A 23,592-nucleotide genomic window follows, 5' to 3' on the forward strand; every position below is an offset into this window, starting at 1 on the left:
ATACATTATACCTCCGCTCCTTTTCCCACCAACCAAACATGTTTCCAGTACGATGCAACTCACAGTTTATCCTCAGGCTAAATGTCCCTCAAACCCAATCTCAACACACCCACTATCACTATCTCCTCTATTTGTCCCCATCCCCACAGAAATCCCATACCCATTAAATACTCAATGCCCTTGTCATCCTTATCCAAATCCCTCCTCTTCTTGCACCCAAAACGCCAATTCCACATGGCCAATTTCACCACTCCCAAGGCTCGCCTTCGGGGCGTCGTCTTCGACATGGACGGAACCCTAACCGTCCCCGCCATCGATTTCGCCGCAATGTACAAGGCCGTGCTCGGCGAAGACGAATTCCGGCGGATGAAGGCTGAGAACCCGTCCGGGATTGACATCTTGCACCACATTGAGAACTGGAGCCCCGAGAAGCAGCTCAAGGCCCACGAGACCATCGCCGATTACGAGCGCCAGGGCCTTGATCGCCTCCAGATCATGCCCGGTCAGCCATTTTTTCATTCATATACATCATATGGTTTTATTTGCTCCTGTTGGTTGTGTTTTCCTTCTTTTTGGGTGCCGAGAAACTGGAGGAAAATGATAGGAAAGTATGATTAGAACCTTACGACAAAATTTGTCAACTCAGTTTTTTGTTGTTGGTAAGATTATTGGGTTTGTTTGATTGCAAAATGTAGTGCAAGATTAGAAAGTAATGTTTGGGCTTTTCACATTTTTACATTGATTGGGCTCAAATTCAAGTTTTATTCAATTTCTGCTTTATTTATTTTCTAATAATATCAGTCAAATGGGTCTCTTTGCTACCGACCGTAAACGAGTCGAGTCGAGTGGAGTCAAGTGGAGCCAAACTTTAAGATTTTAAGATTGGCTCGTTTATGAGTCGAACTTTAATAATCGAGCTCGAGCTCGAACTCGAGCCGAGCTTTGAAATGTGTGTTCAAGCTTGTGTGTTAATACTAAGTTAATTAATAACTTAATATGTTTGTTAATACTAAGTTACTATATGTTTATACACACATTATGTGTGTATATGAGCTAGACTCACGGGCCTTAATTGAATCGAGCGTGCGAGTTGGGTTGAGCTTTATAGTTTATACGACCTAGACTCGCGAGTCTTAATCGAATCGAGTTTCGTTGAGCGAGCTGAGTATGTGTTACTTAATAATTGATCAGGTTTCTACGGTTACGAGTGGGTTTCTGCAGTCATGAATTAAGTTTAAACGAGTGGGTATCGGGCAGGTTGTCTAACAGACTGGTTTATTTGCAGCCCTAGCTATGGATGTTTCGAATTGATGAAGTATATGTTTTTACAGCAAGTATGCATTAAGTGTATGATGGGGTTTTTGAATTTTATACATTATTGTCATTAATTTTTACTAACAAATAGATTCATTAAGCTTTATTGGGTGTTCTCTCTCTCTCTCTCTCTCTCTCTCTCCCTCTCTCCCTCTCTCTCTCTCTCTCTCTCTCTCCTTTTTCTTTTTTACCTCTGATATATTTAACATATGTGATAACTGAGTAACTGGCATAACTTACAATATTTTTGAACAAATCTGGTGCAGGTGCAGCAGAACTTTGTGGGTTTCTTGATTCAAAGAAAATAAGGTGAATTCAGCATAGTGTCAGTCGTTTCTCTGTTCTTTTTGTTGTTTACAATTATCCTGTGTCTGCAGATAAATATTTAATCATTGTCTGCTTGAGTTTGTGACTTTTCTCAGCCAAAATTTTGGTTGGGGTGTGGGTTTACGTTTTATGCATTCCATTTTCATGTGCAGTATCTAGTAAGATTTTTTTTAGACAATGTTTTTTGGGATTATTTTACATTTACCTGAGTGCATGCGGTTCAATTTGGCCATTCTAAATTAAAAATGCTGAAATTATATTTGGCCCAGATGAGTTATGAATTTGACCAATTGCCTTCCCATTAGTTCTACCTGTCATTTTTCAAGGATCAGTTCTGTTAACATTTTCTTTTTTGCATCATTTCTGGAATTGATAAGGTCCATAAGGAGATTATAATTAGGCACTGTATGCATGTAGTCATACCAATTTTCCATTTTTCAAAACCAACCTAATAGACACTTATATGAAGTGTACTGCTCAATGCGTATATGAGTAATAAAGTTAATGGCTTTGGCATGTTTTTTGCCTAAACTGGATGTAACTTCTTCCAAGCTTGTTTAGTGGTGACTAATGGAGTCTATTAAGTGTAGCAATCAATATACATTAGGTTCTATGTTGTAATTATGTTTTCCTTTTTCAAGCTACAGTGATTTTGTTTGATTAACTGTTTTTATTAATTTTCAGAAGGGGATTAATTACGCGCAATGTTAAGGCATCTGTTGATTTGTTTCATCAAAGGTTTGGGGTAAGTTATCCAAGTGTGCAATCTAATGTTTATATTAATCTCGTCTTCTTTTTCTCCATATGTCTCACTACAACTGACTCAATGAAGTGTATGTGAAAGTGCCTTTTTTGGGAAAAAGAAAAAAAGGGGTATAGAAGGTCTGGCATTCTTAGTGGTCTGTTGTGTAGTTAACCGCTTGTACAGTAAGGCTGACCAGTTTTTGCAGTAAACAAGACAGTTTCTGAACAAAGAATCTTGATACTCCCTTGTTAACTCTGATCTCATTTTAAGGAAGGGAAGTTTTAGGGTCTGTTTGCCAACCCTTTATCTTTTTCCTTTTTCCTTTTTACTCAAAAAAGTCAAAACATTAATAAGTAATTTTCTTCACAAAACAGTCACAAAAAACTCAAAGCTCCGTTCAGATTTATGTCACATCAAAACACTTTTTCAACCAAAACACAAAAAACAACCCTTAAAAAGGGTTATCAAACGCCACTTTAGTTTTTATGTGTGCTTGTTCTAGTCTCCCTGAGCTTGAATGCCTCCTTTGACCTACTTACCTCCCAGATGTCAATTCCGGCAAGACAGAAGAAGGTTGTTTTTGCATTAAGTTGACTACCATGAAGTTTTGAGTTCCAAGACATCTAAACCACATGTAGGATCCATTTCTTACAAGCTTGAGGCATAACTTAGATTATCCTAGGAAAGCAATTATGGCAAAAACATCAAATTGGCAAATATCCAGAAATCGATTTTGTCAAATAAACACTCCTGGGGTTGCTGTAAACTCATTATAAATGAAAAGCAGTGGACCCTCACCCCCAAAAACACTTTTTACCTTTCAAAAGTGGAATTGAATGGGTACAAATATCAATATACTGCAGTAGGGTACAAAAGAATTGGATATTAACAGAAAAGAGAAAAGCATTTGACACGTATAGAGATATAGTGTTGTGTTCAGATATGAGCATACTCCTTTCATGCTGCACACTTAAGTAAGCTAATTTCTATATGCTGATTCTATTTCCACCTATTTGTCTTCTCGATAACTAAGCTCCAAACTTACCCTATTTCGCACATGTTAGTCTGTCAAGATTCTCTTCACACAGGTCTGTCCATGCACGATCTGTCATTTTCTTTTTCTTTTTTGCATATATGATCTTGATAAGCTAATTTATTATTGATAGCTCTTGATGAGATAAAACTGTGTTACTTACCCAAAGAGAGTTGTGTTGAATTTTATTGGTCAACTAAATTTCTCTCTCCCTCCCCCCACACCTACTCAAAGGGAGGTTTTTTTTTTTTTTTTTTTCACACGTCCTTCTCAATTAGGTTTATCCTATGGGTGGTGCACTTCAATATCCTTTGTAATATTTGTGTTAATGCAGATGACATTTTCTCCGGCACTAAGCAGGGAATTCCGTCCTTACAAACCAGACCCAGCACCCCTACTACATATCTGTTCAGCTTGGGAAGTTCTACCAAATGAAGTAATGATGGTGGGTGATAGCCTTAAGGATGATGTGAGTTCTCTCTCTCTCTCTCTCAGAATTAATTTTGTAATTATCTTCTTGTTGCTTTGTAAAGTGCTTTCATTTTTTAGAAAATTGCTAAATTGGTCTCCATGGTTTGAACTTGTAACAAATAAATTTATGTGATTTCAAAATGAGCTTATGAATTCTTCTGCTATGATTTGTAACAAAATGATCCCTCCCTACAAATTTCAGCTATTTTTCTGACTGAGACCTTATGAAATTATAAATCTACCTTCAAATAAAAAATATAAAAATCTAAAATAAAAAAGTTTTGGGGTTAGCATATAGGGGTGATTCAGCCACCCCATTTGACCGGTTTTGGGGGTAGTCAAAAGGGCCTGGGCCCAAAGTCAGTTCTGGGGTGGCCGAACTACTCCCATAGCCATTTGAGGGTAATTCAGCCACCATAGGAGGCCGGTTTGAGGTGGTCAAACCTGCCTCATCACCCTTGGGGGCAGTTCGGCAACCCCCTCTGGCTGACTTTGGAGGTGGGCACTGGCCGGTTTTTCGGGGCAGTTGGCTACCCTAATTGGGCCACCCCCAAACCAAGGGTTTTTTTTTTTTTTAAAAAATTATTTTTCATTTGAGGATAAAACTATAATTTCACAAAGGTTCTATTGGAAAAATAGTTGGAATTAGTATGGAGGGATCATTTTGTTACACAGGCATATCCCAAGAATTTATAAACTCATTTTGAAACCACATGAATTTATTTGTTATAATGTCAAACTACAAGGACCAATTTAGTAATTTTCTCCCTTTGTTTTTTCACTTTTTTGCTTGCCAATGAGAATTATACTGGTACATGTTTGCGTGTGTGTAGTATGCATGCAATTCAATTTGAAGAGGTACAATAAACATTAAATGGGCCCAAATTAGATATCTATATATAAAAAGATAAGATCATTGCAATTACGACCATCTGATTTCTCACAGCACATACTTCTGACATTGATGAGTTGCTATAAATTTTGCTTGCTTGCTTGTATTTTATGTATTTTCATTTTTCAATATATCTTGGGTTATAAAGAACTTCCTATGAATAATTATTAACTGTCCTAAATGAGGAGGCCAGGAATTGGTTGCTAATACCCAACTTTTACAGGTGGTTTGTGGGAAGCGAGCAGGAGCATTTACATGCTTGCTTGATGAATCAGGGAGGTATGACTCCCCTGATTATGCTACCGTAAATTTTAAGCCAGATTTCAAGGTGTCTTCTCTTACTGAAGTTCACTCTCTATTGGAAGAACATTTCGACCTAGCACCATGATCTCCAAACCTGTTGACCACAAAGGCTTTGAGCCTTTGACCCTTCAAAAAAAGGAGAAGCATTTGTTTGTGCTTTATGCAGGGAAGACGTAGGTAGGTTAGAATACTTTTTGGATGGCTTGTTCTCAGAAAGATCTCGAAAAGGGTCAAGATGAAGAACATAGAGGATATCAAGAAAAGCCACTACTAAGCAAAAAGACAAAGGCTTGTTCTTCAGTCCAAATCTGAGTTAATGAGTTCACCTTTTATGTTCTGGTGGAGTTAATAGAAAGCAAATTTGCTGGACATTACCAAATCGATATTTGTAGTGGCTAGAACCACTTTCAAATACATTGTTAATGCCCATCTTGGTGTGGTTCACTTGGATGCAAGACTGTTGTATTTAGGGTCTGGTCTCATTGGTAACTTGGGTTGGAATGGGCTTCATGTTCTAATGTCAGGCTCAGGCTAAAGCAAGAAAAAATAAAAAATAAAAATAAAAAAGAGATACAAAAGATAAAAATAAAACAGGAAAACTTTTAATTGTTTGAAAACCGTGCTAAAATTTTAACTGTTTGGAAGTATATATATGGAACAATTTACGGTTAAGGTTCAGACATACTTCGTGATGGACATGAATATTTTACAAATTGGTTTGTGAGAAATTTTTTACGATTTACATATAAAGAGGACACGTGTTCTTTAAATATGTGAGAAGCACATATTTTTTTTTTTATTAATGCTATTAAAAAAGCATGTAAGAAGCACATGTTATTTAAATAACATGTGTTTTTCACATGTTAAAGGATCTATATCAATCTTACGTGTGGATTGTACGAAATTTTTTACAAATTAATTTGTAGGAAATTTTAGTCCCATGATGATGCCTAAGAATTAGCCAAAACGCGCTCATGGGAAGCTTTATGAACAACATGAAAATTGACGCCAATTAAAGGACTGAGAACTATGTGTTAGCTCCAAATTAGTAATTAGTAATTCCTGCTTCCATGGACCAAAAATGTATAGAAACGTAAATGATTGTACAATAAAAGTTTATGCTTGAGGTGCTGCTCAACAATCAAAAAATAAAGATATGGCAAAAACTTAAAAAAAAATTGAACTTAAAAGATTTTTTTGTTTTATTATTTTATATAATTTTAGTGAAAAAAACAAGAAAAGAGAGCAAACGCCCACCGTGGGGCTCGAACCCACGACCACAAGGTTAAGAGCCTTGCGCTCTACCAACTGAGCTAGACGGGCTTGCTTGCTCGGTCATTTAGATTACTTTTATATTAGATAATGTGACGGCTAGTCTGTTTCTCTTTTTTTTTTTTTCTTAAAAAAAAAAAAACCTAGTCTATTTCTTTGGGGTACAGCTAACTGAAATGGCGTCCACGTCACCACACAAATCAGAGATCATTCATTTAAATATTAGAGTTGACCATTGACCAAATCCCCACCAAGCCTCCGTACAGCCTAACCCATTTATATAAAAACCCACGTACCCCACGCCCCTTCAAAATCCAAAATTCGAATTTTCCCTCATTTTTTCTGGAAAAAGAGAGGCCTGAGCTTAGGTAACCAAGATAGAGCACGAGAGCTCAGAGGGAAAGAAAAAAAAGAAAGATTGTCGGAAATGAATGATCCCAGTAGCAATAGCAATAACAATAACAATCAAGAACTCATGCAACTGAAACCAGAGGAGCTCCAAGACTCGGGGGAGCCGCCCTTCGCCTTGCTCCGCCTCAACAACCACCAACTCTGCACCTCTTGCGGCTGCTCTGGCTCCAACCCCATATTGAAACGACGCTCTCCCTCGTCGTCTTCCTCTTTCCAAGATCCACTCCACCCTGACCCCTCCCACTCCGAACCCAATCCCAAGAGGCTCTTCTTCGAGCCAGACGACCTCACCCTCCGTGGTTTCTCCAAGGTCTCCCTCGGCCCCTCACCTCCGGCCCAGCCCCATTCTCCTCTCCGCCGCTGCGTTTCGGACCCGGCCCCCGCCACCGCTTTTGTCTCCCCTCCGATGGCCCCTTTTGCCGATGCCTCAGTTTTTCAGGTCCAGAACCCGAACCCGAACGCTCCTGATCACTCTCCGGAGCACGCGAGGACTGGCATCATCCCGGTAACGCCGCCTTCGAACACTAGGTTGCCACCTCTGCCGCCGTCTCTGTGTCGGTCGGTGTCCGACCCTTCTCCGTCGCCGGCGAAGGCCTATTCACGTTCGTCGAGTTCTGGGGATGTAAGTGTGGGTTTGGCCAAGAAACAGACTCCCGATTCCAAGGTTTATACTTCACTTTTGGATTTGTATTTCACTTTCTTTTAGGGTTCGATTAGTAAAAATGGTTCTTGAATTTGATGGGTTTTATTTTAATCTCGAATTGTAAATCTTTTTCACTTTTTGTTGCAATGGAAATAATTTTGGGTATTAGAAGAGGCTGAGAAGGATGAAGGCTTGTATGAGAGAGATAAGCAAGTGGTGTAGGGAAGTCGCGCGTGAACCGGGCGAAGAAGATGCAGAAGAAAAAGACGCTAATGCCGCAATGAAGGTTTGTTTTTTTTCGTTCAATGTCTCTTTTTGGCTGCCTAGAAAATTTGAGAAAATGAAGAAGAAAAGAAAGGAAACCTGTGTTTTCATGTCGTTTAATTTGTCTCGAGAAAATGAGAATTTTACGGCAATCGGGTCAGTTGCCGAGAAATGCGCGCGGTTCTTGTTCTTGGTGGTAATTTCTTTTTATCTATTTGACTATTTCCCACATTTTCTCAACCACCAACCAGAGCATACATAAGTTTTCTTTTGTCTTTTTCTTTCTATTTCTTTTTATATAGCGACAGAATTTGATGTGATTTATGTAGTGTTGTGTGCTAATCATTTTCGTTGCAGGATGAGTCTCGGCCAGAGATCGAGGAATCTGTGTTTGTGGAGAAGGTGGGAGAGGCCCTAACCGTCCATTTCAAGTGCCCCTGTGGCAAAGGCTATCAGATTCTTCTCGCTGGAAGAGACTGTTTCTACAAACTGATGTAGATTGAGATGATACATCCATCAGTCGCAGTTCTCAACATTCTCAGGTTTTTTTTTGTTATTTGTTCGATTCTTTTAGTATTACCTCCTTCAAATAAGTAGTCGTCTTTTAGATGATCAAACCCTCACCAGTTATAGTACTTGTCACTCTGTAGGTCTTCGTCTTTGTACAAAATCTTTTCTTAGATAACACCCATGTTCAGATGGAGTGAGTGCTCATTGTTTTTGGGTCTCAATATTCTTACAGATTGATAGTTGTTGGTGAATTACCAATCATCTGGTTGGCTTGTGTCTTTCCAACTTGGTTGGGATCGACCATTTTCCTTTTTTCTTTTGAATGTAGAAGAACATGATGATGTGAAGAAGATGGAATTGTACTTCATTGGAATCAGTCTCCGGAATTTTAGATGAATGAAGGCTTTCCTGCTAGCTGCTATTTGGGAACGATCGAACAAATTGAGTGTATTTTCATTTCTGACGTCTGAATTGCATGGTGTAGTAATTTGTCAACTCCCAAGCCTCCTGTCTGTCTGTGTACTTTTGTCAATTTTTCATCGTCCTGAAGAAAGTTTATAAGAGGATTCTTTTTAGAAAGGGTTGAGTTTCATATCAGAAGCAACGACAGAGGTGTACATGTGCTTTCATAGCGACCAATTAATAGTTGACTTTGTGTTAGAGTAATGCTACACTTACGATCTGCTCACTTCCTACGTCAGAAAAAAAAAAAAGAAAAAAAAAAAAGAGAGGAAGCAAAGAAATTGCACCCTCCTCTTGGGAAAATATTGATATATATGGCTGGTCCCATTTTTTGAAAAATTGCAAACATCAAGATAATTTATTTTTTAAAATTATATTTTGACGGGTTAAAAAATTGAGACAAAATTAAAAAAAAAAAGTTGAATAAAATCTGAATAGAATTTAAATTCTAAAAAGCAGTATTTAAAAAATATTTGAAAAATAAATTTTACCCAAACATTAATTTGCACTTGGAACCAAAAGTTTTGGTGTTATAATCAAGTCTCACGGCTTAAAGCTAAAGGAGTTGTTAATTAATAGGTTAATTGTAATTTGATTTATACAATCGAATTCACGTTTTTATTTTTATTATTATTAATATTTTTATTTTGTAAGTACATCAACAAAGAAATTACTTTTTGTTCTTTATTTTAGCTAAAAAAATTAATTTTTATTTACTTTTTTTTTTCCAAAAATTTAAACTAACCACTTTTTCAAAACACTTATATTTGGTTTTTTTTTTTAGTTATTTATTTGTACTATTCTATTTAAATATTGTTTATTAAAGATTTATTTGTTTTTTATTGAGAGGAGATCGAGAATAATTGAGATTAAAAAAATGCTTTTAAAATAATAATATTTTACTAACTTTTAGTTAAAATAAAGAACAAATTTGCTTATTGGGATGTGAATGCTTACTTTTAATTAAAATAGAGAACAAATTTGTTAAGCTGAATGTGAATGCTCTTGTAGTCTCTTGTCTAACACTGCTTGCTTTTGTTTAAATAAGTGTTGTATGTATTGTTGTATGTCATTGTTAGATAGTGAGCATGTTAGGAAGTATTATTTATTAGGTTATTTAGTTTATTAGTGTTTTATTATTTTTCTAGTTATTCAGTTCATTAGTTGTTTTATTGTTTTGTGTGGGAAGGACGTACTCTTAGTGTCAACCGTGGGTAAGAATAGATTTAATTATATTAGTAGTTGAGTTCTAGTTCACGTTGAAGACCGTTTCTCGTGAGACTCTTTCATTGTATTTTATTATGGAATAAGAAATCAATCAACTAAATTATCAAATATTGTGTTTGTGAGTCGAGAGAAACTTAGCCTCTAATTGCTCATAAAAAGTCTAAAATTCTTCAAAAATCCTACAAATCTATATTCTTATTAGTTTCTCATTCCTATCCTTATACAGGCTTAGATGATCAGTACTCAATAGAACTAATATTTTATTTTATTTTTTATGAAAAAACTTAATAGAACTAGTTACTTACTAAACTGAGTGTTGTTATTTTAGTATACTCAGCTGATCTGACGTGGCATGTTTAATTTATTTAAAAAAATAAAAAATAAAAAATTGATAGATGAATATACTGAAAAAATGGAGTGAATGCAACGTGGCTGAACCGAAGTTTTCGGATCGAACGAGAGAGGTCGGGTTTTGCATGCAAAGGACTAACTTTGCGTCTCCCTTACTTGATGGAATCATGTACAGTCAAGTGCTCGTGATTCGTGAAACAGCAAGAGGCGGCTAATGGCTATCGAATAATCCAACAGTTCTAACTTAAAATATACAAACCGACGGTGGAAAAAGGCCGGCCTTTAGAATATTCCTTATAGGCAACCATTGCCTACGCAAACTCTTCACTCTAAATCCTAGTACTAATAGATGTAGTACCCCCACGCGCTTGGTTCGCCGACGTCCAGGTTCCAGTCACCTTTCCCTCGCTTCTTCTGGCCCGAACGTGAAGAAACTGCGCGCGTGGCTACCGAATAGACACGTCTACTATGGTAGTCACTATCATTCCCTGATCATCACGGAAAAATTGACCCCTACCGTCGATTGTTGGTCCCAATCTCCTCCGACATTGGGCGCGTGGGGGCGCCTGTCAGCCTGGCGGGGCCTCCAAAATCCTCCCCAAGGAAAACAACAAAAAAGTGGGACAGGCCCAAAACATATAGGGAAAACACCCCTCTTGTTTTGCAGTTTCTTTCCGATTGCAAAACCCTCTCCTACACTCTTCTAGATCTCTCTCTTCTCTGTAAGTCTTAAATTTAATATATTCTTTCTTTGCCTTTGAGCAATTCACAGGTGGGTATGCAACTCACGTTAATGGTCTGTCTTTAGTATATCATAAGTCTTTGTTTATTTATAGACTCGATACTGCATAAAAACATCAGAAACAAGAACCTCAGTTCCATCTGTTTCTTGATTAGCAGGTTTTACGGTCTTGCTCTCACTCTAAATCCGCATACCCAAAACCATGATTTACCCAACTATTTTTTCTCAAAACCCATTTGCAACAGTGATGCCAAAGTTCTATATCCCCCCACCAATGCCATCTCTCTCCAACTCCAAGCCCATCCTCTGTTTCCGCCGTCAGAACTCCAACATCATCAACGAACCCCCAAAACCCGGAACCCGTTTCAGAAATCCCATCACAGTGAGCCCAAGTCAATTATATCTGAACAAAAGCAAGAAACAGAGGGCATATGAGGAGAGAAGAGGCGTTTCCCCAGCGGGTAGTCGGCAAATGTTGCTTTTGTGTGGACTTGGGTATTGGGTACAGGGTTTCAGGTGTTTCCCATGGCTGGCTCTTAGCTTTCACATGGCCCACAATCTTAACTTGAGCCCTTCATCATTGCAGCTGGTGCTGAATTCTGGTAACCTCCCTATGGTGGCTAAGCCTCTGTATGGAGTGTTTTCTGATGCTTTATATGTTGGCGGCGCTCGAAGAATACCTTACGTTTCCATTGGAGGTTAGTTACCATCTATTTGCCTTGTCTCCATTATTCATTTCTAGTTCTATTTAAGACATGTATTTCCAAGATCATGTTCATTTGCCTTGCCTTTTTTTTCCCCCAATTTTCATTTGTGTTCTGCTCCTAAATTTGTTGCCTTATGTATCAGTTTTAATTTTGTTGTGTCTTCTTATTGTGAATTGATGTTGTTGATGCTTCCCGTGTTCTTTCGACAAATTCTTCTAGCTCAAGGTGGTGGTGGTGGTTTATGAGTTTTATCATTAGCTCTTTTTTTCTTTTCTTTTATTCGATTTGTCTGCTTCCTTGTTCAAAATTCTTTCAATAGAGAATAGGAAGTAAAGATGACTAAAAATGGATTCCTTGCAATTAAAAAATTGTTTGGGTGAATTTGACTTTTACATTTGAGTTGTAAAAGGCTAGTCTAAGCTTAAAAAAAATGGTGGTAAATGGCATATACAATGTGTCGAATCAAGAAACTCGGATTGAACATATTTAAATTTGGATAAGTGAAAATCATATTAATATCTCAAAATTTCTGGGATTCTTATGCATGCCATTCTCGGAATCCTATGTTCTTTTCAGATGATAGTAATTACGTGTAATCTTCTGAGAATTCTCTAGCAATGCAAATTGACCCTTTTTTGTTAAACCAAGGCTAAGCTTCAACTTAGACTCGAACCCATTATATCCAGTTAATAGGGAACTCATATAGACGACACTGATAGAATCCCAAACTTTTCAGTTCTTTTGCAGATCTTGTCTTGGGGACCATTAGCACTGATCCCTGTTGCTGGTGAAGCGCTTCCAACGCTTATGGCTTGTGTTCTTCTCAGTAACCTTGGAGCATCCATTACAGAAGTCGCAAAAGATGCTCTTGTTGCAGAGTATGGCCAAAAACACAGAATCAAGGGCCTTCAGTCTTATTCATTCATGGCTTTAGCTGCTGGTGGAATCCTAGGAAACTTAATAGGTGGATACTTATTACTGAAAACGCCATCTAGTACCATGTTTCTTGTGTTTGCAATTCTACTTTCTCTTCAACTGGGAATTTCGGTGACAACAAGAGAGGAATCTCTTGGTTTAACACAGCTGCCAAATTACAGTCTTGCCAGGAAATCTATCTCAGAAAGTATCAGAAAACAGTTCTATGATCTTGTAACTGCTATTAGTGAAGAGAGCATCTGCCGCCCCCTTGCTTGGATTGTAGCTTCTATAGCTGTTGTCCCAATTCTTTCAGGTTCTATCTTTTGCTATCAAACACAGTATCTACATCTTGATGCTTCAGTCATTGGGATGTCTCGAGTTATTAGCCAGTTGGTGCTTCTTTCAATGACTGTACTTTATGATCGTCATTGGAAAAAAGTTCCCATGAGGAAACTGATTGGTGCGGTGCAGATTTTGTATGCCTTTTCCCTTCTTCTTGACCTTGTTCTGGTAAAACAGATCAATCTTAAATTTGGGATGCCCAATGAGGTGTTTGTTCTCTGTTTTTCGGGTTTAGCAGAAACTCTTGCGCAGTTTAAGCTCCTTCCTTTTTGGGTGCTATTAGCGAGTTTATGTCCTCGGGGTTGTGAAGGATCTCTCACTTCTTTCTTAGCATCAGCCCTGTGTTTGTCATCGATAATAAGTGGCTTTTTGGGTGTTGGATTGGCTTCTCTTCTTGGAATAACATCTGGGGATTACTCGGGGCTGCCTGTGGGAATTTTGATGCAGTTCCTTGCAGCTTTATTTCCTTTGGGATGGATTCATTGCATACCCACATCACAAGCTGTTGCTGACGAGGAAAGGAAGAGAGCTGCGAGTAAAAGAACTCGAAGAAATAGAAGGGTCGGAAGAGTGGTTTTTAGTTCATTTTATGCTTACCGGCGTGAAAGAGAATCTGAGGCATAGAGGTGAGGAAGCAAAAATGTTCTACAGTTGCTATCTTTTTTTTTTTTAGAGAACATGGTAGAAGAAAGGAAGCCTAGGATTGCTCGAGTTCCATTTATCGTGTTCATGCTCTTAAACCGAAGCCTTGTACATGGATTCATCTCATGATACTGCCTCTGAGTTCTGACTATCTTGTTTCCATCACAAAGGTAAGATGTTTCCCCATGTTTAAGGGGCCCCTGAAAGAGGCAATTATTTTGTTGTATCGGAATTTCTGTTTCAGAAATGTATATAGTTTTTAGTTCTGACTTCTGAGCAGCTAATCTCACAAGGAGTTCCTCATTTGTTACCCTTTCCCAGGTCACAAAGTCATCATTTTTCCTTTTATGTGCACATTCATACGGATGCATATAGATTGCGCCGTCTATTTCTTTGGAGTGTGCATGGATGTACACAGAATGCGCTTCCGACGCATGAAACTGGTGGCTTTTACTGATAAAATAAAGGCCAAACCAACAATTGAAATGGTTCAGAACTTGGTGGTTAAACTTTACTGCAGTGATGGTGCCTTGAGAGGAGGTCCTGCGCAAAAGGTATTCAAAAGGAAGTTGATTATGGATTATCAATCTATAAACTGCAACGTTGTTGATGTCACCATACAGAATCAACTCTTGAGCAAGGCTGATTGACACTTTTATTTGAATCTACAGGTATTCATTGTGAGCGCTGTGAAATGGAGAGGATCCTATTCTCTGTCCAAGTGTCATGAGTCAACAATAATTTAGAGGCATCTATTTGACATCGGTGCAAATCTATAGCCTTTTCTTCAATTTTGGTAGTTTTCCCATGTAGTGAAATAGAGGACAAGCAGTTGCAGTCTTGGGTGTCGATAAGAGTTTTTGTTTAGGTTGTGTTAGTTTTAAGTAGAAAGTTTTTGTTTTCTTATGTGGTCATTCGACGCATGCCACATCAGCAGGGGTGAAGCGGGTGTGATAAAATAGGTGTGAAGATAGATTTATTCTTTTGATTAAGACCCTGAAAATTCAAAAATGAGATTGAAAACATCTTCAAGTATTTGGTTAGCATGGAAAATCTTTTCATGCTAAACTATCAGAAACCGCCTATTCACCACAGGAAAATGAATGCTATTACCAAATACACAAGCCAGAGCCACCATTGCCGCTATAACCCAACTTGTCTACCACTTCAACTACATTGCAAAACCTTGATACATATGTCAGTGGGAAGCATGGCCATAGACGCTATTGAAGCTCTCTCCTCCATTAGGTTCTCTTTGTTGTAGACCAGGCTTAGAAGCAGGGCATTTGAGTGCTCCTTTCTCTCAGAGATCAAATATTTGGACGGATTCATGAAAACGATGGTGGTGCAACTGCAACTCCTGTTGGGTGGCGAAAACCAAAGAGTGCTGACATTCTAATCGAGGGAAGAAAAGAGGAAGAATTGGGTAAGCTTCGGCTCTGTATGGGTGTTCAGGTCACAAATGTATACCAGTGGATATACCATAATTCCAGGATCTTATTAACATAACCATCCTCCTGCAAGGAACAAAATTAAGATGTAACCTACAATACAAGCTAATGCCTCGTTTGGATTGCAGAATGAGTATTTCATTAGGAAAATGAATAGTGATTACTGAGAATGAAAAAGAGTGAAATGAAATAATTATTTCAATTCTTTAGTTTGATGACAATACATATACCACAATTAGAATTGACCCAAAATTACTAAAAAAAACTCCACATAATATATATATATATATATTTTTTTTGTTTAAAAAAAAGACTCAAATCTTAAAATTATATATATATACATTTAGACCTTAGATCTGTGGGTGATAGATTTGATCTAAATTCTTTGTTTTTGTTTTTGTTTTTTTTTTAATTTTTTTTTAAATTTTTAAATTTTTTAAGTTTAGTTTGAAAAAATTAAAGAATTTTATTTTATTTTATTTATTTATTTTAAATGTTGCTTATTCCTTTAGGAATAACTATTTCTCTCAAAAAATGAGAGGAATAGCTATTCCTCTCCCATGAAATAACTATTTCAAGGAATAGGTTTCTACCAAATAAAAAAATAATTATTCAAAGAATTTATTTCGCGAATCAAACGAGGCCTAAATCTTGAAACCCCGAAAGTGTGACTTAATACAAACGTTAAGATCTGGAATCATTATTACAAGGATACAAATTTCCTTCAAACTAGGTGGAAGGCAAAATAAATAAAAGGATTCAAATCGTAGAAAAATTTGTAATTGGTAGAATAAGATGAACGGGAATAAAAAATCTTTCATATGTTGTCCATGAGTATGATTGGCAATTTTTTGTACGACCTGCGAATCCGACATTAAGCAAGTACAAAATTAGTAGGTTAGGGATGAAAAGTCCGACCTGTTTAACTAAATAAATCAGGTTAAAGTTAATTTATATAGTCTTATATTAATGTCTCGATACGATTCTAACTCTATACGCAACATGTCCGTGGTTGCCAATCCCATAGTTATTTTGAGTCGACCTGTGGGTTGAACTTAAAGCTGAAAGTTGCGGTATAAGGGTCTACGTTGAGCATTAACAAGTTTTTCCAGCCCGTATAATCCTACCTCTGATCGCATGGCCTTTCAAGAGTATGTCTCAACCCTTTCAGCCCATAAGGCAAGTGACTGAGATCCAATCCATAAATTACAGAGTACTGTCTTCCGCACTGTATAATTCAGTCAAGATGCCCCTCAAAACATCTTGGAATCCATGAAACAGCCTATTTATCCATCAAATGCCAACACATCTATACCATATATTCAATATCAGAAGAAGGACTAGCTCCCTTCATTATCGGAACAAGGTAATCAAGCATCTCATAGATTGAATTGGAGCAAGGATGTACTTTATCAGCGACATAGAAACAATGAGTACTACTATTAATGCTAATCCAACTGCAGCCCGGAGCCTTCCTCAAACCTCTTTCTTTCATCATCGTTCTTACTTCAGCTACAACATCCCATCTCCTCGAAGAAGCATATAAATTTGATAGCGAGATAAAATTCGAGGGGTTCTTCGGTTCTAGCTGAATAAGAAATCTATAAGCCAGATCTTGGATGTCAGAATTCCCGTGCATTATAGAGGCACTAACAAGAGCCCCCCAAACACTTGGACCAGGTTCCACAGGCATTGATTTAATAAAATCTAAAGCTTGATTTAGCTGGCCTGATCTGCCAAACAAATCAACCACACAAGCACAAATTTCAACTGTTGGTTTAATTCCATACACATTTATTACTGAGCTATAGATGTTGAGGCCTTCAGTCACCAACCCTGACCTTACACATGCAGAAAGAACCACCACTATTGTTATCATGTCTGGTTTGATCCCATGCTGAAGCATCTTCTCATACAAAAAGATGGCTTCCTTGCCCCTTCCATGTAATCCGTACCCCGAAATTATTGAGCTCCAAGAGATTGCGTCTTTACAAAAGGAATCGTCCTCAAAAACTCTCCTTGCACAATCCAAGCTCCCGCACTTGGAATACATGTCAATCAAAGCATTATATAAAGATACATCATGATACAATTCCTTTCTGATTGCAAACCCATGAATTTGTTTCCCACCTATTAAACCACCATGTGAGCTACAAGCAGGAAGGATGCTCACAAGTGACACTCTGTTGGGCTCTATTCCATCTTTCACCTGCATTTCATGAAAAAGAATCAATGCTTTGTCCGAAGCTCCATCCTGCACATAACCATTGATCATCGCTGTCCAAGCATAAACATTTCTACATCTCATTCTGTCAAACACCCGTCTACCCACAACAACTTTATTACTCCTTGAGTACATATCAATCAAACAACACCCCAAATGAACATCTGACCCCAAACCCAAATCCAATTCATTCTTCACAATATAAGAATGAAGCTCCCTCCCATAATCCCATCTCCCACCATCACCGCCACAAAGAGGCAGCAGACTCGAAACTGTAAACCCATCGGGTTTCACCCCATCATTCTGCATATATTTTACTACCTGCCATAATTCCTCATCAAAACTGCAACCCCTGGAGTTCGCATAGCCCGCTATTATTACATTCCAGGAACTTGAATTTCTTTTCGGCATTTCATCAAACAACTTCCGGGATTCACTAAATTCACCACATTTACAGTACATCGACATCAACGAATTCGCAACAACCGTATCCAAAACAAACCCGATTCGTAAACTCTTCCCGTGAATCCATTTCCCAGCAACTGAGTCTCCAATCTCGCCGGATGCTTTCGCGAGCGTTGCGAGCGTATAATCATCCGGTATTTCATCACTAGAGCACATTTCGTGGAATGTATCAAAAGCCTCATTATAGACACGATTTTTCACAAACACATTAATCAAAGAGTTCCATAGGTACACATTCTTGAGCTCAACCCAGTCAAAAACGAGCCGTGACCGAGCTGGGCTTCCACATATAGCGTACACGGAGATGAGCTTCGTGGCGAGGAAAGGGTTTTGTCCGAGCCCATGAGTGAGGATTTGAGCGTGGCATTCTAGGCTGAGGCTCAGAGATTGTTGGTCTATCGCAAACTGAAGAGAATGGAGGGGATGGAGAGGCGTGTTGAGCACAGTGGCAGAAGAGTAATAACGGGAGATTACAAGGGCAAATGTCTTGCGTGCAGAGGAGGTGGTCATCACAGACTTCACAGTTGGCATGAAGATATGAATTTGGCGGGTGTGTGAAGAATGAAGATGGGTGCTATTCAGAGCTCAGGATATAAATGGAATTTCACTTTTGTAGGGAGCGACAAGGGTTGTGTCGTTTCGATGAAAGGACAAAAGGGTAACTCCGTCCAACAAGTGCAGTTTTATAGTATTATTATTATTATTATTAATTTTTTTTTTTTGTTGTAAGTTATTATTTTTAATTTTGTAACGCAAACATCTTAAGGATTTTAAAAGATAAGAGAAAATCATTTTTCTAATGTGATAAAAATAGTTTGAATTATTGGAATTGTACCTCTTGATATAAATATATGTGTTTATCTGTTTACATGTTTGTGTTTGTGTGTATGTATATATATGTGTTGGTGGGTATAATGAATATATATATATACATATTATAAAACTTACACATATATTACGTCAAGATTAGATTATTTAAGATTTGAGAAAATTTCTCCAATTAATTCAAATGATAAAAATTTAAAATAAATAAACACTCCCGATATTTACCTTATATAAGGACTGAGTACGTAATTTAATTGAGGAGCTCCTGAACAAGTTCGAGTTCGTTCGAAAAATAATTGAACCAAGTTTAAACATATTATCTAGCTAGTTGAATGATAAGTTCGATCGAGTCCGACTTGTGTTCGAAAAAAAATTAAACGAACCAAACTTATACATTCAATACTCAGCTCGCAGCACAAGATACAAAAGGATGTAGGAAAACTATATCTTACAATAAATAAAAATAACTATATATATATATGGATTCGCATGCATATGAATACCAGAAGTAAAATCCTTCTTCAATCGGTTGATTCATTCAGAAAACTAGGAAGGAAAGTATCGACAGTACGTTGATTGATTCAAGAGAATACTCAAAATTAGGAAAATATGAAAAAAGAAAAGAAAAAAAAAAAAAAGCTCAATGCATGTCAACTTTATATTGAGGTTTGAATATGTGATAGCATGGCACGTTTCTGAATTGCTTGATCAGTTGATATGTGTGTATGCATTCCATATTGTTAGCCCAAGTTTGAATCTCTTGAACGTATCCTCATTTGTTTAGTTATGTGTAAGAAATTCTCTCTTTATTGAAAAAAAAGACCTGATTAGATTATACTAATATAAATATTCTTCATTTTCTTTCTCTGTCTTTTGCTCGTGGCCGGAAAGAATTGGTATTTGGTACGGTAGCATAATGCCTCCAAGTCCAATTAGGACGTATATACTAATGAAACCCAAAAACCTTCTAGGATATAATTTTTCCCCCCCTTTTTTTGTTTTTGGTTAAGAATGTGTGCTTTAGAATTTTTTTTTTTGAGCACCTAGCTTCTAAAGGATGGTATATATATATTGATCACTTAATATTGGAACTGATTTTAAATATAACTTTGGGAATAGATTGATGGAGGCTAATTAAGATCCAAAATAACGCTCAAATATTCCTGTTGGTTTTAGAGGAAATTTAAAGCAAGTCCTTTGTTCTAAGATCTTTCTAAATTGTATCTTCTCTGGATGAATTTAGGGCAAGCAACACCGATCCTCTAGCCCCAGTGTTGCCGGTCTCCGGCCATTGTCCAGGTACATCATCAACCTTCTTGGTAGCCCCCTCCCCCTGGAATAGTGAAATTGAATTGGGATGCTTCCATTAATTCTAAGGAGGGACGAAAGGGGATGGGGTTCATTGCAAGGGACTGCCATGGTGAGATCTTGAGAGCACGGTGTGTTTCACAAAAGGTTCGGGTAGAACCTAACATGACAAAAGCTATGACGGCACTGTATGCGGTGCAATTTTGCAAGGAGGTGAGTTTTTTTTTTTTTTTTTTTTTTTTTGCAGTGATTTTTGAAGGAGATGCTCAGGAAGTAGTGAAGGCCGGGGTCAATTCAAATCTCCCATATTTTTCCTGAATTGGTCATTTTATAAAGAGCATCATTCATGAAGTGCGTTATTGTAGTTATTCAACTTTTCATTTTGTCTCTAGGACTTTAAATTCTGCTGCTCATACTTTCACCCAAGAGGCAGCTTTTAATAATGTTAACTATACTTGATTAGAGGATACTCTGCAGAGTATTGCTCATATTGTAATTAGGGAGTCTGTCCTAGATCCTTATTATGAGATCAGTTTTTTTTTTTTTTTTTTTTCCTGAATGAATGAAGATGCATGCAGTTTCTGATAAAAAACACACCAAAAAAAAAATAAAATAAATAAATTAATGCGTGATACTTCCAAAAGAACATTTACTTTCACTAGATCGTAGAAACCTCTGCATGTTTAAATATTTCTCTGGACAACAATATATAACATGTATAACATTTGTCACGAATCCAATATAATTTAGAACCTTTTTTTTTAATTGACTGATATAGAACTCACGCAGGAAAAAGAAAAAAAGATATAGCACTCAATCAGTATAGATACTCCTCTTATATATTTATGTATGTTGATAAGCTTAAAGCATGAGGACTTTCAAATGAACAAAAAAAAAAAAAAAAAAAAAAACTTTAAAGAAGATTCAGGAAAGAAAAAAAAGACATGCAAGATTTGAAATATATATTTATAGATATCCGCAACATAGAGAATCTAATGCTAATCTTAAGACAAGATTAATAATTCAATTAAAGAATAAACAAGATAACATTTGTTTATACAGCAGTCAAGCCTGCACAAAAGAATGAGTTGTACGGATGTAAAAGTATGTAGTATATGCTTAATTGTTTTTTTTTTTTTTTTTTTGTTCTTGGATGCTCTAATGAGAGTTGTACGAGCGTAAAGTATGCAGTAATCATATGCCTAATTTTTTATTTTTTATTTTTTTAAATGTACTAATGTCATGATGTGATTAAAGAAGACTTTCATTCTAAAGGACACGTACCGGTGTTACTTGGTTCTTTTTATATTGTAAATTTTCCTTTTAACCATACTTTTACCTCCATTTGGTTAAAAAATATATACTATGAGCTAAAAAGGAAAAGCAAACTAATAAAAAATGTTGAGAACGTAAAAAAAGAAGCCTTTCTTTAGTTTCTTTGAATTTATCTTGTACTTAAAAAGAGAATTAATCAAGTAAAGCCTCGATGAACACTAGCTAGCAGCACCGTACCACTAGGATTCATAATTTTTAACAGAAAACTAATTTATTTAATGAAATGAATCGAATCAAGATTAACTTATATAATTTTATATCTATATTTCAATACAACTCCAAAAAAAAATGCTGATATTTAATATATGAAAGTTTCCCAAGAGCTTGTCTAATAATGGACAACAAGTAAAGCAACCCTACATGAAGTTAAAATGTTACACGCGTCATTTTTGGACCAGTTTTATTGACAAAATACATAATGGTTTGGTCCCGGATTGCATCATTAACAACCCGAAGTACTTGAGACATGTTTGTCAAACCGAAGCAAGCTCCTAGTTAAGAGCCTTCTCATAATTTGATGACAACTTGTTATAGAGGGCAAGTAAAATTGAAAACTGGTCAAATTTTAACAGAAGGGAAGTAGATTGTGTAGACTAGCTTTGGCTGTGGCACTGGCTGCATTGAAATTGCCATGGACATCGTCATCCATCCACAGTCCATCCCATATGATGTCCTCGTTTGAGGCCTCAGGCACATTGCTGTTGAGCAAGGAGTAAAAATAGCTTTGCTCCTCAGATGTGTTGGGATACACGGTCAACGAACTGTCCATTTCTTGCCTCACTTGAGGTACTAGGGAAGTGGCCTTATGGTCATTTTCATCGAGCAAGGCCATGATCCTTTTGATGTCCACTTGATTCAGTAGTAGTTGTTGCTGTTCGTGTTGCTGCTGCTGCTGTTGCTGCTGTTGTTGCTGCTGCTGATGAAATTGTTGCCTCCTCAGCAGGCGAGTTTTTGCCTTCTCAGAGGCATCAGAAGGGGCTTTGGCCTTTTTCTTGAAATGGGTCCTCCAGTAGTTCTTGATCTCATTGTCAGTTCTTCCTGGCAAGCTTCTTGCAATTGTGGACCACCTGATCAATCGTGATTTAGTACAGAAGTTTTTTAAGCTCAGTAATTTCGAGATCATTAAGCTTGGTTTAAAGAAAGTTACCTGTTTCCCCACCTCGCATGCAGCTCTAGAATTATGCTCTCCTCATGAGGGGTTATCTGCCCCCTCTTGAGGTCTGGTCTCAAATAATTCACCCACCTCAATCTACAGCTCTTCCCATTCCTTTTTAACCCTGCACAGGCAAAAACACAGAAATATATATATTATTTCTCAATCCAAAGGGTAGCAAAATAGGCTCAGATAGTTGCATTACAATAGCAACAACTAGCTAGCTTGGCTGTCTATTTTTTTACTTGACATCATTACCTTGATAGAATTTTTCCCAAAAAAAAAGATACCCAATATACACGTAGAAAGGTAGGAGGAGAAGTGACAGAATTTGAGGTATATATATATATCTATATGAATGGAAGTGAAGTATATATTATTACTTACCTGCAAGCCTAGCAACAGAGTTCCATCTTCCTTCACCATGCAGCCTGACATACTCAATAAGCAATCTATCTTCCTCAGCAGTCCAAGGACCCTTCCTCCAGCCCTCTTCTTCTATTATACCCCAACCCAAATGGCCTGCCATGACACCCCAATTCATGTGAGAAAAAAGAGAAGCAAAAGCTTTGTGTATATGACGCTTTGTAATGTTTGTCTTCCAAATTCTATGGCGCTTTGGGTTAGTGCTTGTGGCATATTTATATATGCTCCAAACCCCTTTGCTTCATTCCATCAGTCAATTAATTGAAGTCATTTTCAATCACTGTTCAAGGTACGGGTGATCTATATAACATTGCCATTGAAGTGCCCAAAATACCCTCGCCCACTTTTCTTTTTTCTCTTGATTTTTATCATCTGCATACGCGGGGGGTGTCATTTGAGGGATCCAAATATCTGCTCACGGATTGGGTGACATGCTCAAGTAAATACGTTGATGCTAAAGTAAGACAAAAGAGAAACAGGAATCTCATCGCATTAGGCCACGTATGGGTAGTGCTTATGCATCTAGACATTATAGAAATTAAAATGGGACCATCAAATATGAGTGGGTGGTGGGTTTTTTTAACTCGGAAAAATACGACAACACCAATGGGTTTTCCCCAGCTGTTCTATTTGCTTACTTCTTAAGGACGCCGATACATGAAATCTCGATTAAAATGTAATTAATTCAAATAGAAATTTTTGTTGGATGCCATTTTTGGGTATTGGGGTATTAAAATATTGAGGGTATTGACGATTTTGGCACGTAACATAGGGGCACGCGTCGCCTTTCGGTCATAGTGTTGGAAACGAATTAAGCCTCTATCCATTG

At 37.3% G+C, this 23,592-nt stretch overlaps 5 protein-coding genes and 1 non-coding gene across 11 annotated transcripts; 3 read left to right on the forward strand and 3 right to left on the reverse strand.

The window, feature by feature from the left end:
• On the forward strand, positions 1 to 5,540 carry LOC133873092 (haloacid dehalogenase-like hydrolase domain-containing protein At2g33255). Of its 2 annotated transcripts, none has more exons than XM_062310824.1 (5): positions 1 to 502; positions 1,581 to 1,623; positions 2,329 to 2,386; positions 3,754 to 3,888; positions 5,006 to 5,540. In XM_062310824.1, exons 1-5 carry the CDS (start codon positions 82 to 84, stop codon positions 5,168 to 5,170), a joined length of 822 nt encoding a protein of 273 aa, XP_062166808.1. In that variant the 5' UTR covers positions 1 to 81; the 3' UTR covers positions 5,171 to 5,540. The 2 variants fall into 2 exon arrangements, with proteins under 2 accessions (XP_062166808.1, XP_062166800.1); XM_062310816.1 differs by having other exon boundaries at positions 3 to 502; positions 2,326 to 2,386.
• A 795-nt stretch (positions 5,541 to 6,335) lies between these two features.
• On the reverse strand, positions 6,336 to 6,408 carry TRNAK-CUU (transfer RNA lysine (anticodon CUU)). The gene has a single exon. It is a non-coding gene; the product is annotated as a tRNA-Lys (tRNA).
• Positions 6,409 to 6,686: 278 nt separating this feature from the next.
• On the forward strand, positions 6,687 to 14,654 carry LOC133873108 (probable folate-biopterin transporter 9, chloroplastic). Of its 5 annotated transcripts, XR_009901109.1 has the most exons (7): positions 6,687 to 7,432; positions 7,584 to 7,697; positions 8,033 to 8,217; positions 11,126 to 11,665; positions 12,411 to 13,746; positions 13,898 to 14,130; positions 14,248 to 14,654. XR_009901109.1 is itself a non-coding variant. In XM_062310848.1 (2 exons), the coding sequence occupies exons 1-2, from the start codon at positions 11,170 to 11,172 to the stop codon at positions 13,556 to 13,558; spliced, it is 1,644 nt and encodes a 547-aa protein (XP_062166832.1). In that variant the 5' UTR covers positions 10,954 to 11,169; the 3' UTR covers positions 13,559 to 13,846. The 5 variants fall into 5 exon arrangements, 1 of the variants encoding a protein (XP_062166832.1); XR_009901111.1 differs by lacking the exons at positions 6,687 to 7,432; positions 7,584 to 7,697; positions 8,033 to 8,217 and adding an exon at positions 10,849 to 10,947; XR_009901110.1 differs by lacking the exons at positions 6,687 to 7,432; positions 7,584 to 7,697; positions 8,033 to 8,217 and adding an exon at positions 10,906 to 10,997.
• Positions 6,785 to 8,173, forward strand: LOC133871141 (predicted GPI-anchored protein 58). Its single transcript, XM_062308556.1, has 3 exons — positions 6,785 to 7,432; positions 7,581 to 7,697; positions 8,033 to 8,173. The coding sequence occupies exons 1-3, from the start codon at positions 6,785 to 6,787 to the stop codon at positions 8,171 to 8,173; spliced, it is 906 nt and encodes a 301-aa protein (XP_062164540.1).
• Positions 14,655 to 16,241: 1,587 nt separating the features above from the next.
• LOC133873131 (putative pentatricopeptide repeat-containing protein At3g49142) lies at positions 16,242 to 18,252 on the reverse strand. Its single transcript, XM_062310859.1, has one exon. The coding sequence runs from the start codon at positions 18,245 to 18,247 to the stop codon at positions 16,337 to 16,339; it is 1,911 nt and encodes a 636-aa protein (XP_062166843.1). The 5' UTR covers positions 18,248 to 18,252; the 3' UTR covers positions 16,242 to 16,336.
• A 3,171-nt stretch (positions 18,253 to 21,423) lies between these two features.
• LOC133873139 (transcription factor MYB48) lies at positions 21,424 to 23,055 on the reverse strand. Its single transcript, XM_062310871.1, has 3 exons — positions 22,725 to 23,055; positions 22,332 to 22,461; positions 21,424 to 22,251 (listed from the first exon to the last, which is right to left on the reverse strand). The coding sequence occupies exons 1-3, from the start codon at positions 22,879 to 22,881 to the stop codon at positions 21,750 to 21,752; spliced, it is 789 nt and encodes a 262-aa protein (XP_062166855.1). The 5' UTR covers positions 22,882 to 23,055; the 3' UTR covers positions 21,424 to 21,749.
• Positions 23,056 to 23,592: the final 537 nt, after the last annotated feature.

Source organism: Alnus glutinosa, chromosome 1 (genome assembly GCF_958979055.1).
Source record: "Alnus glutinosa chromosome 1, dhAlnGlut1.1, whole genome shotgun sequence".
NCBI classification, from domain to species: Eukaryota; Viridiplantae; Streptophyta; class Magnoliopsida; order Fagales; family Betulaceae; genus Alnus; species Alnus glutinosa.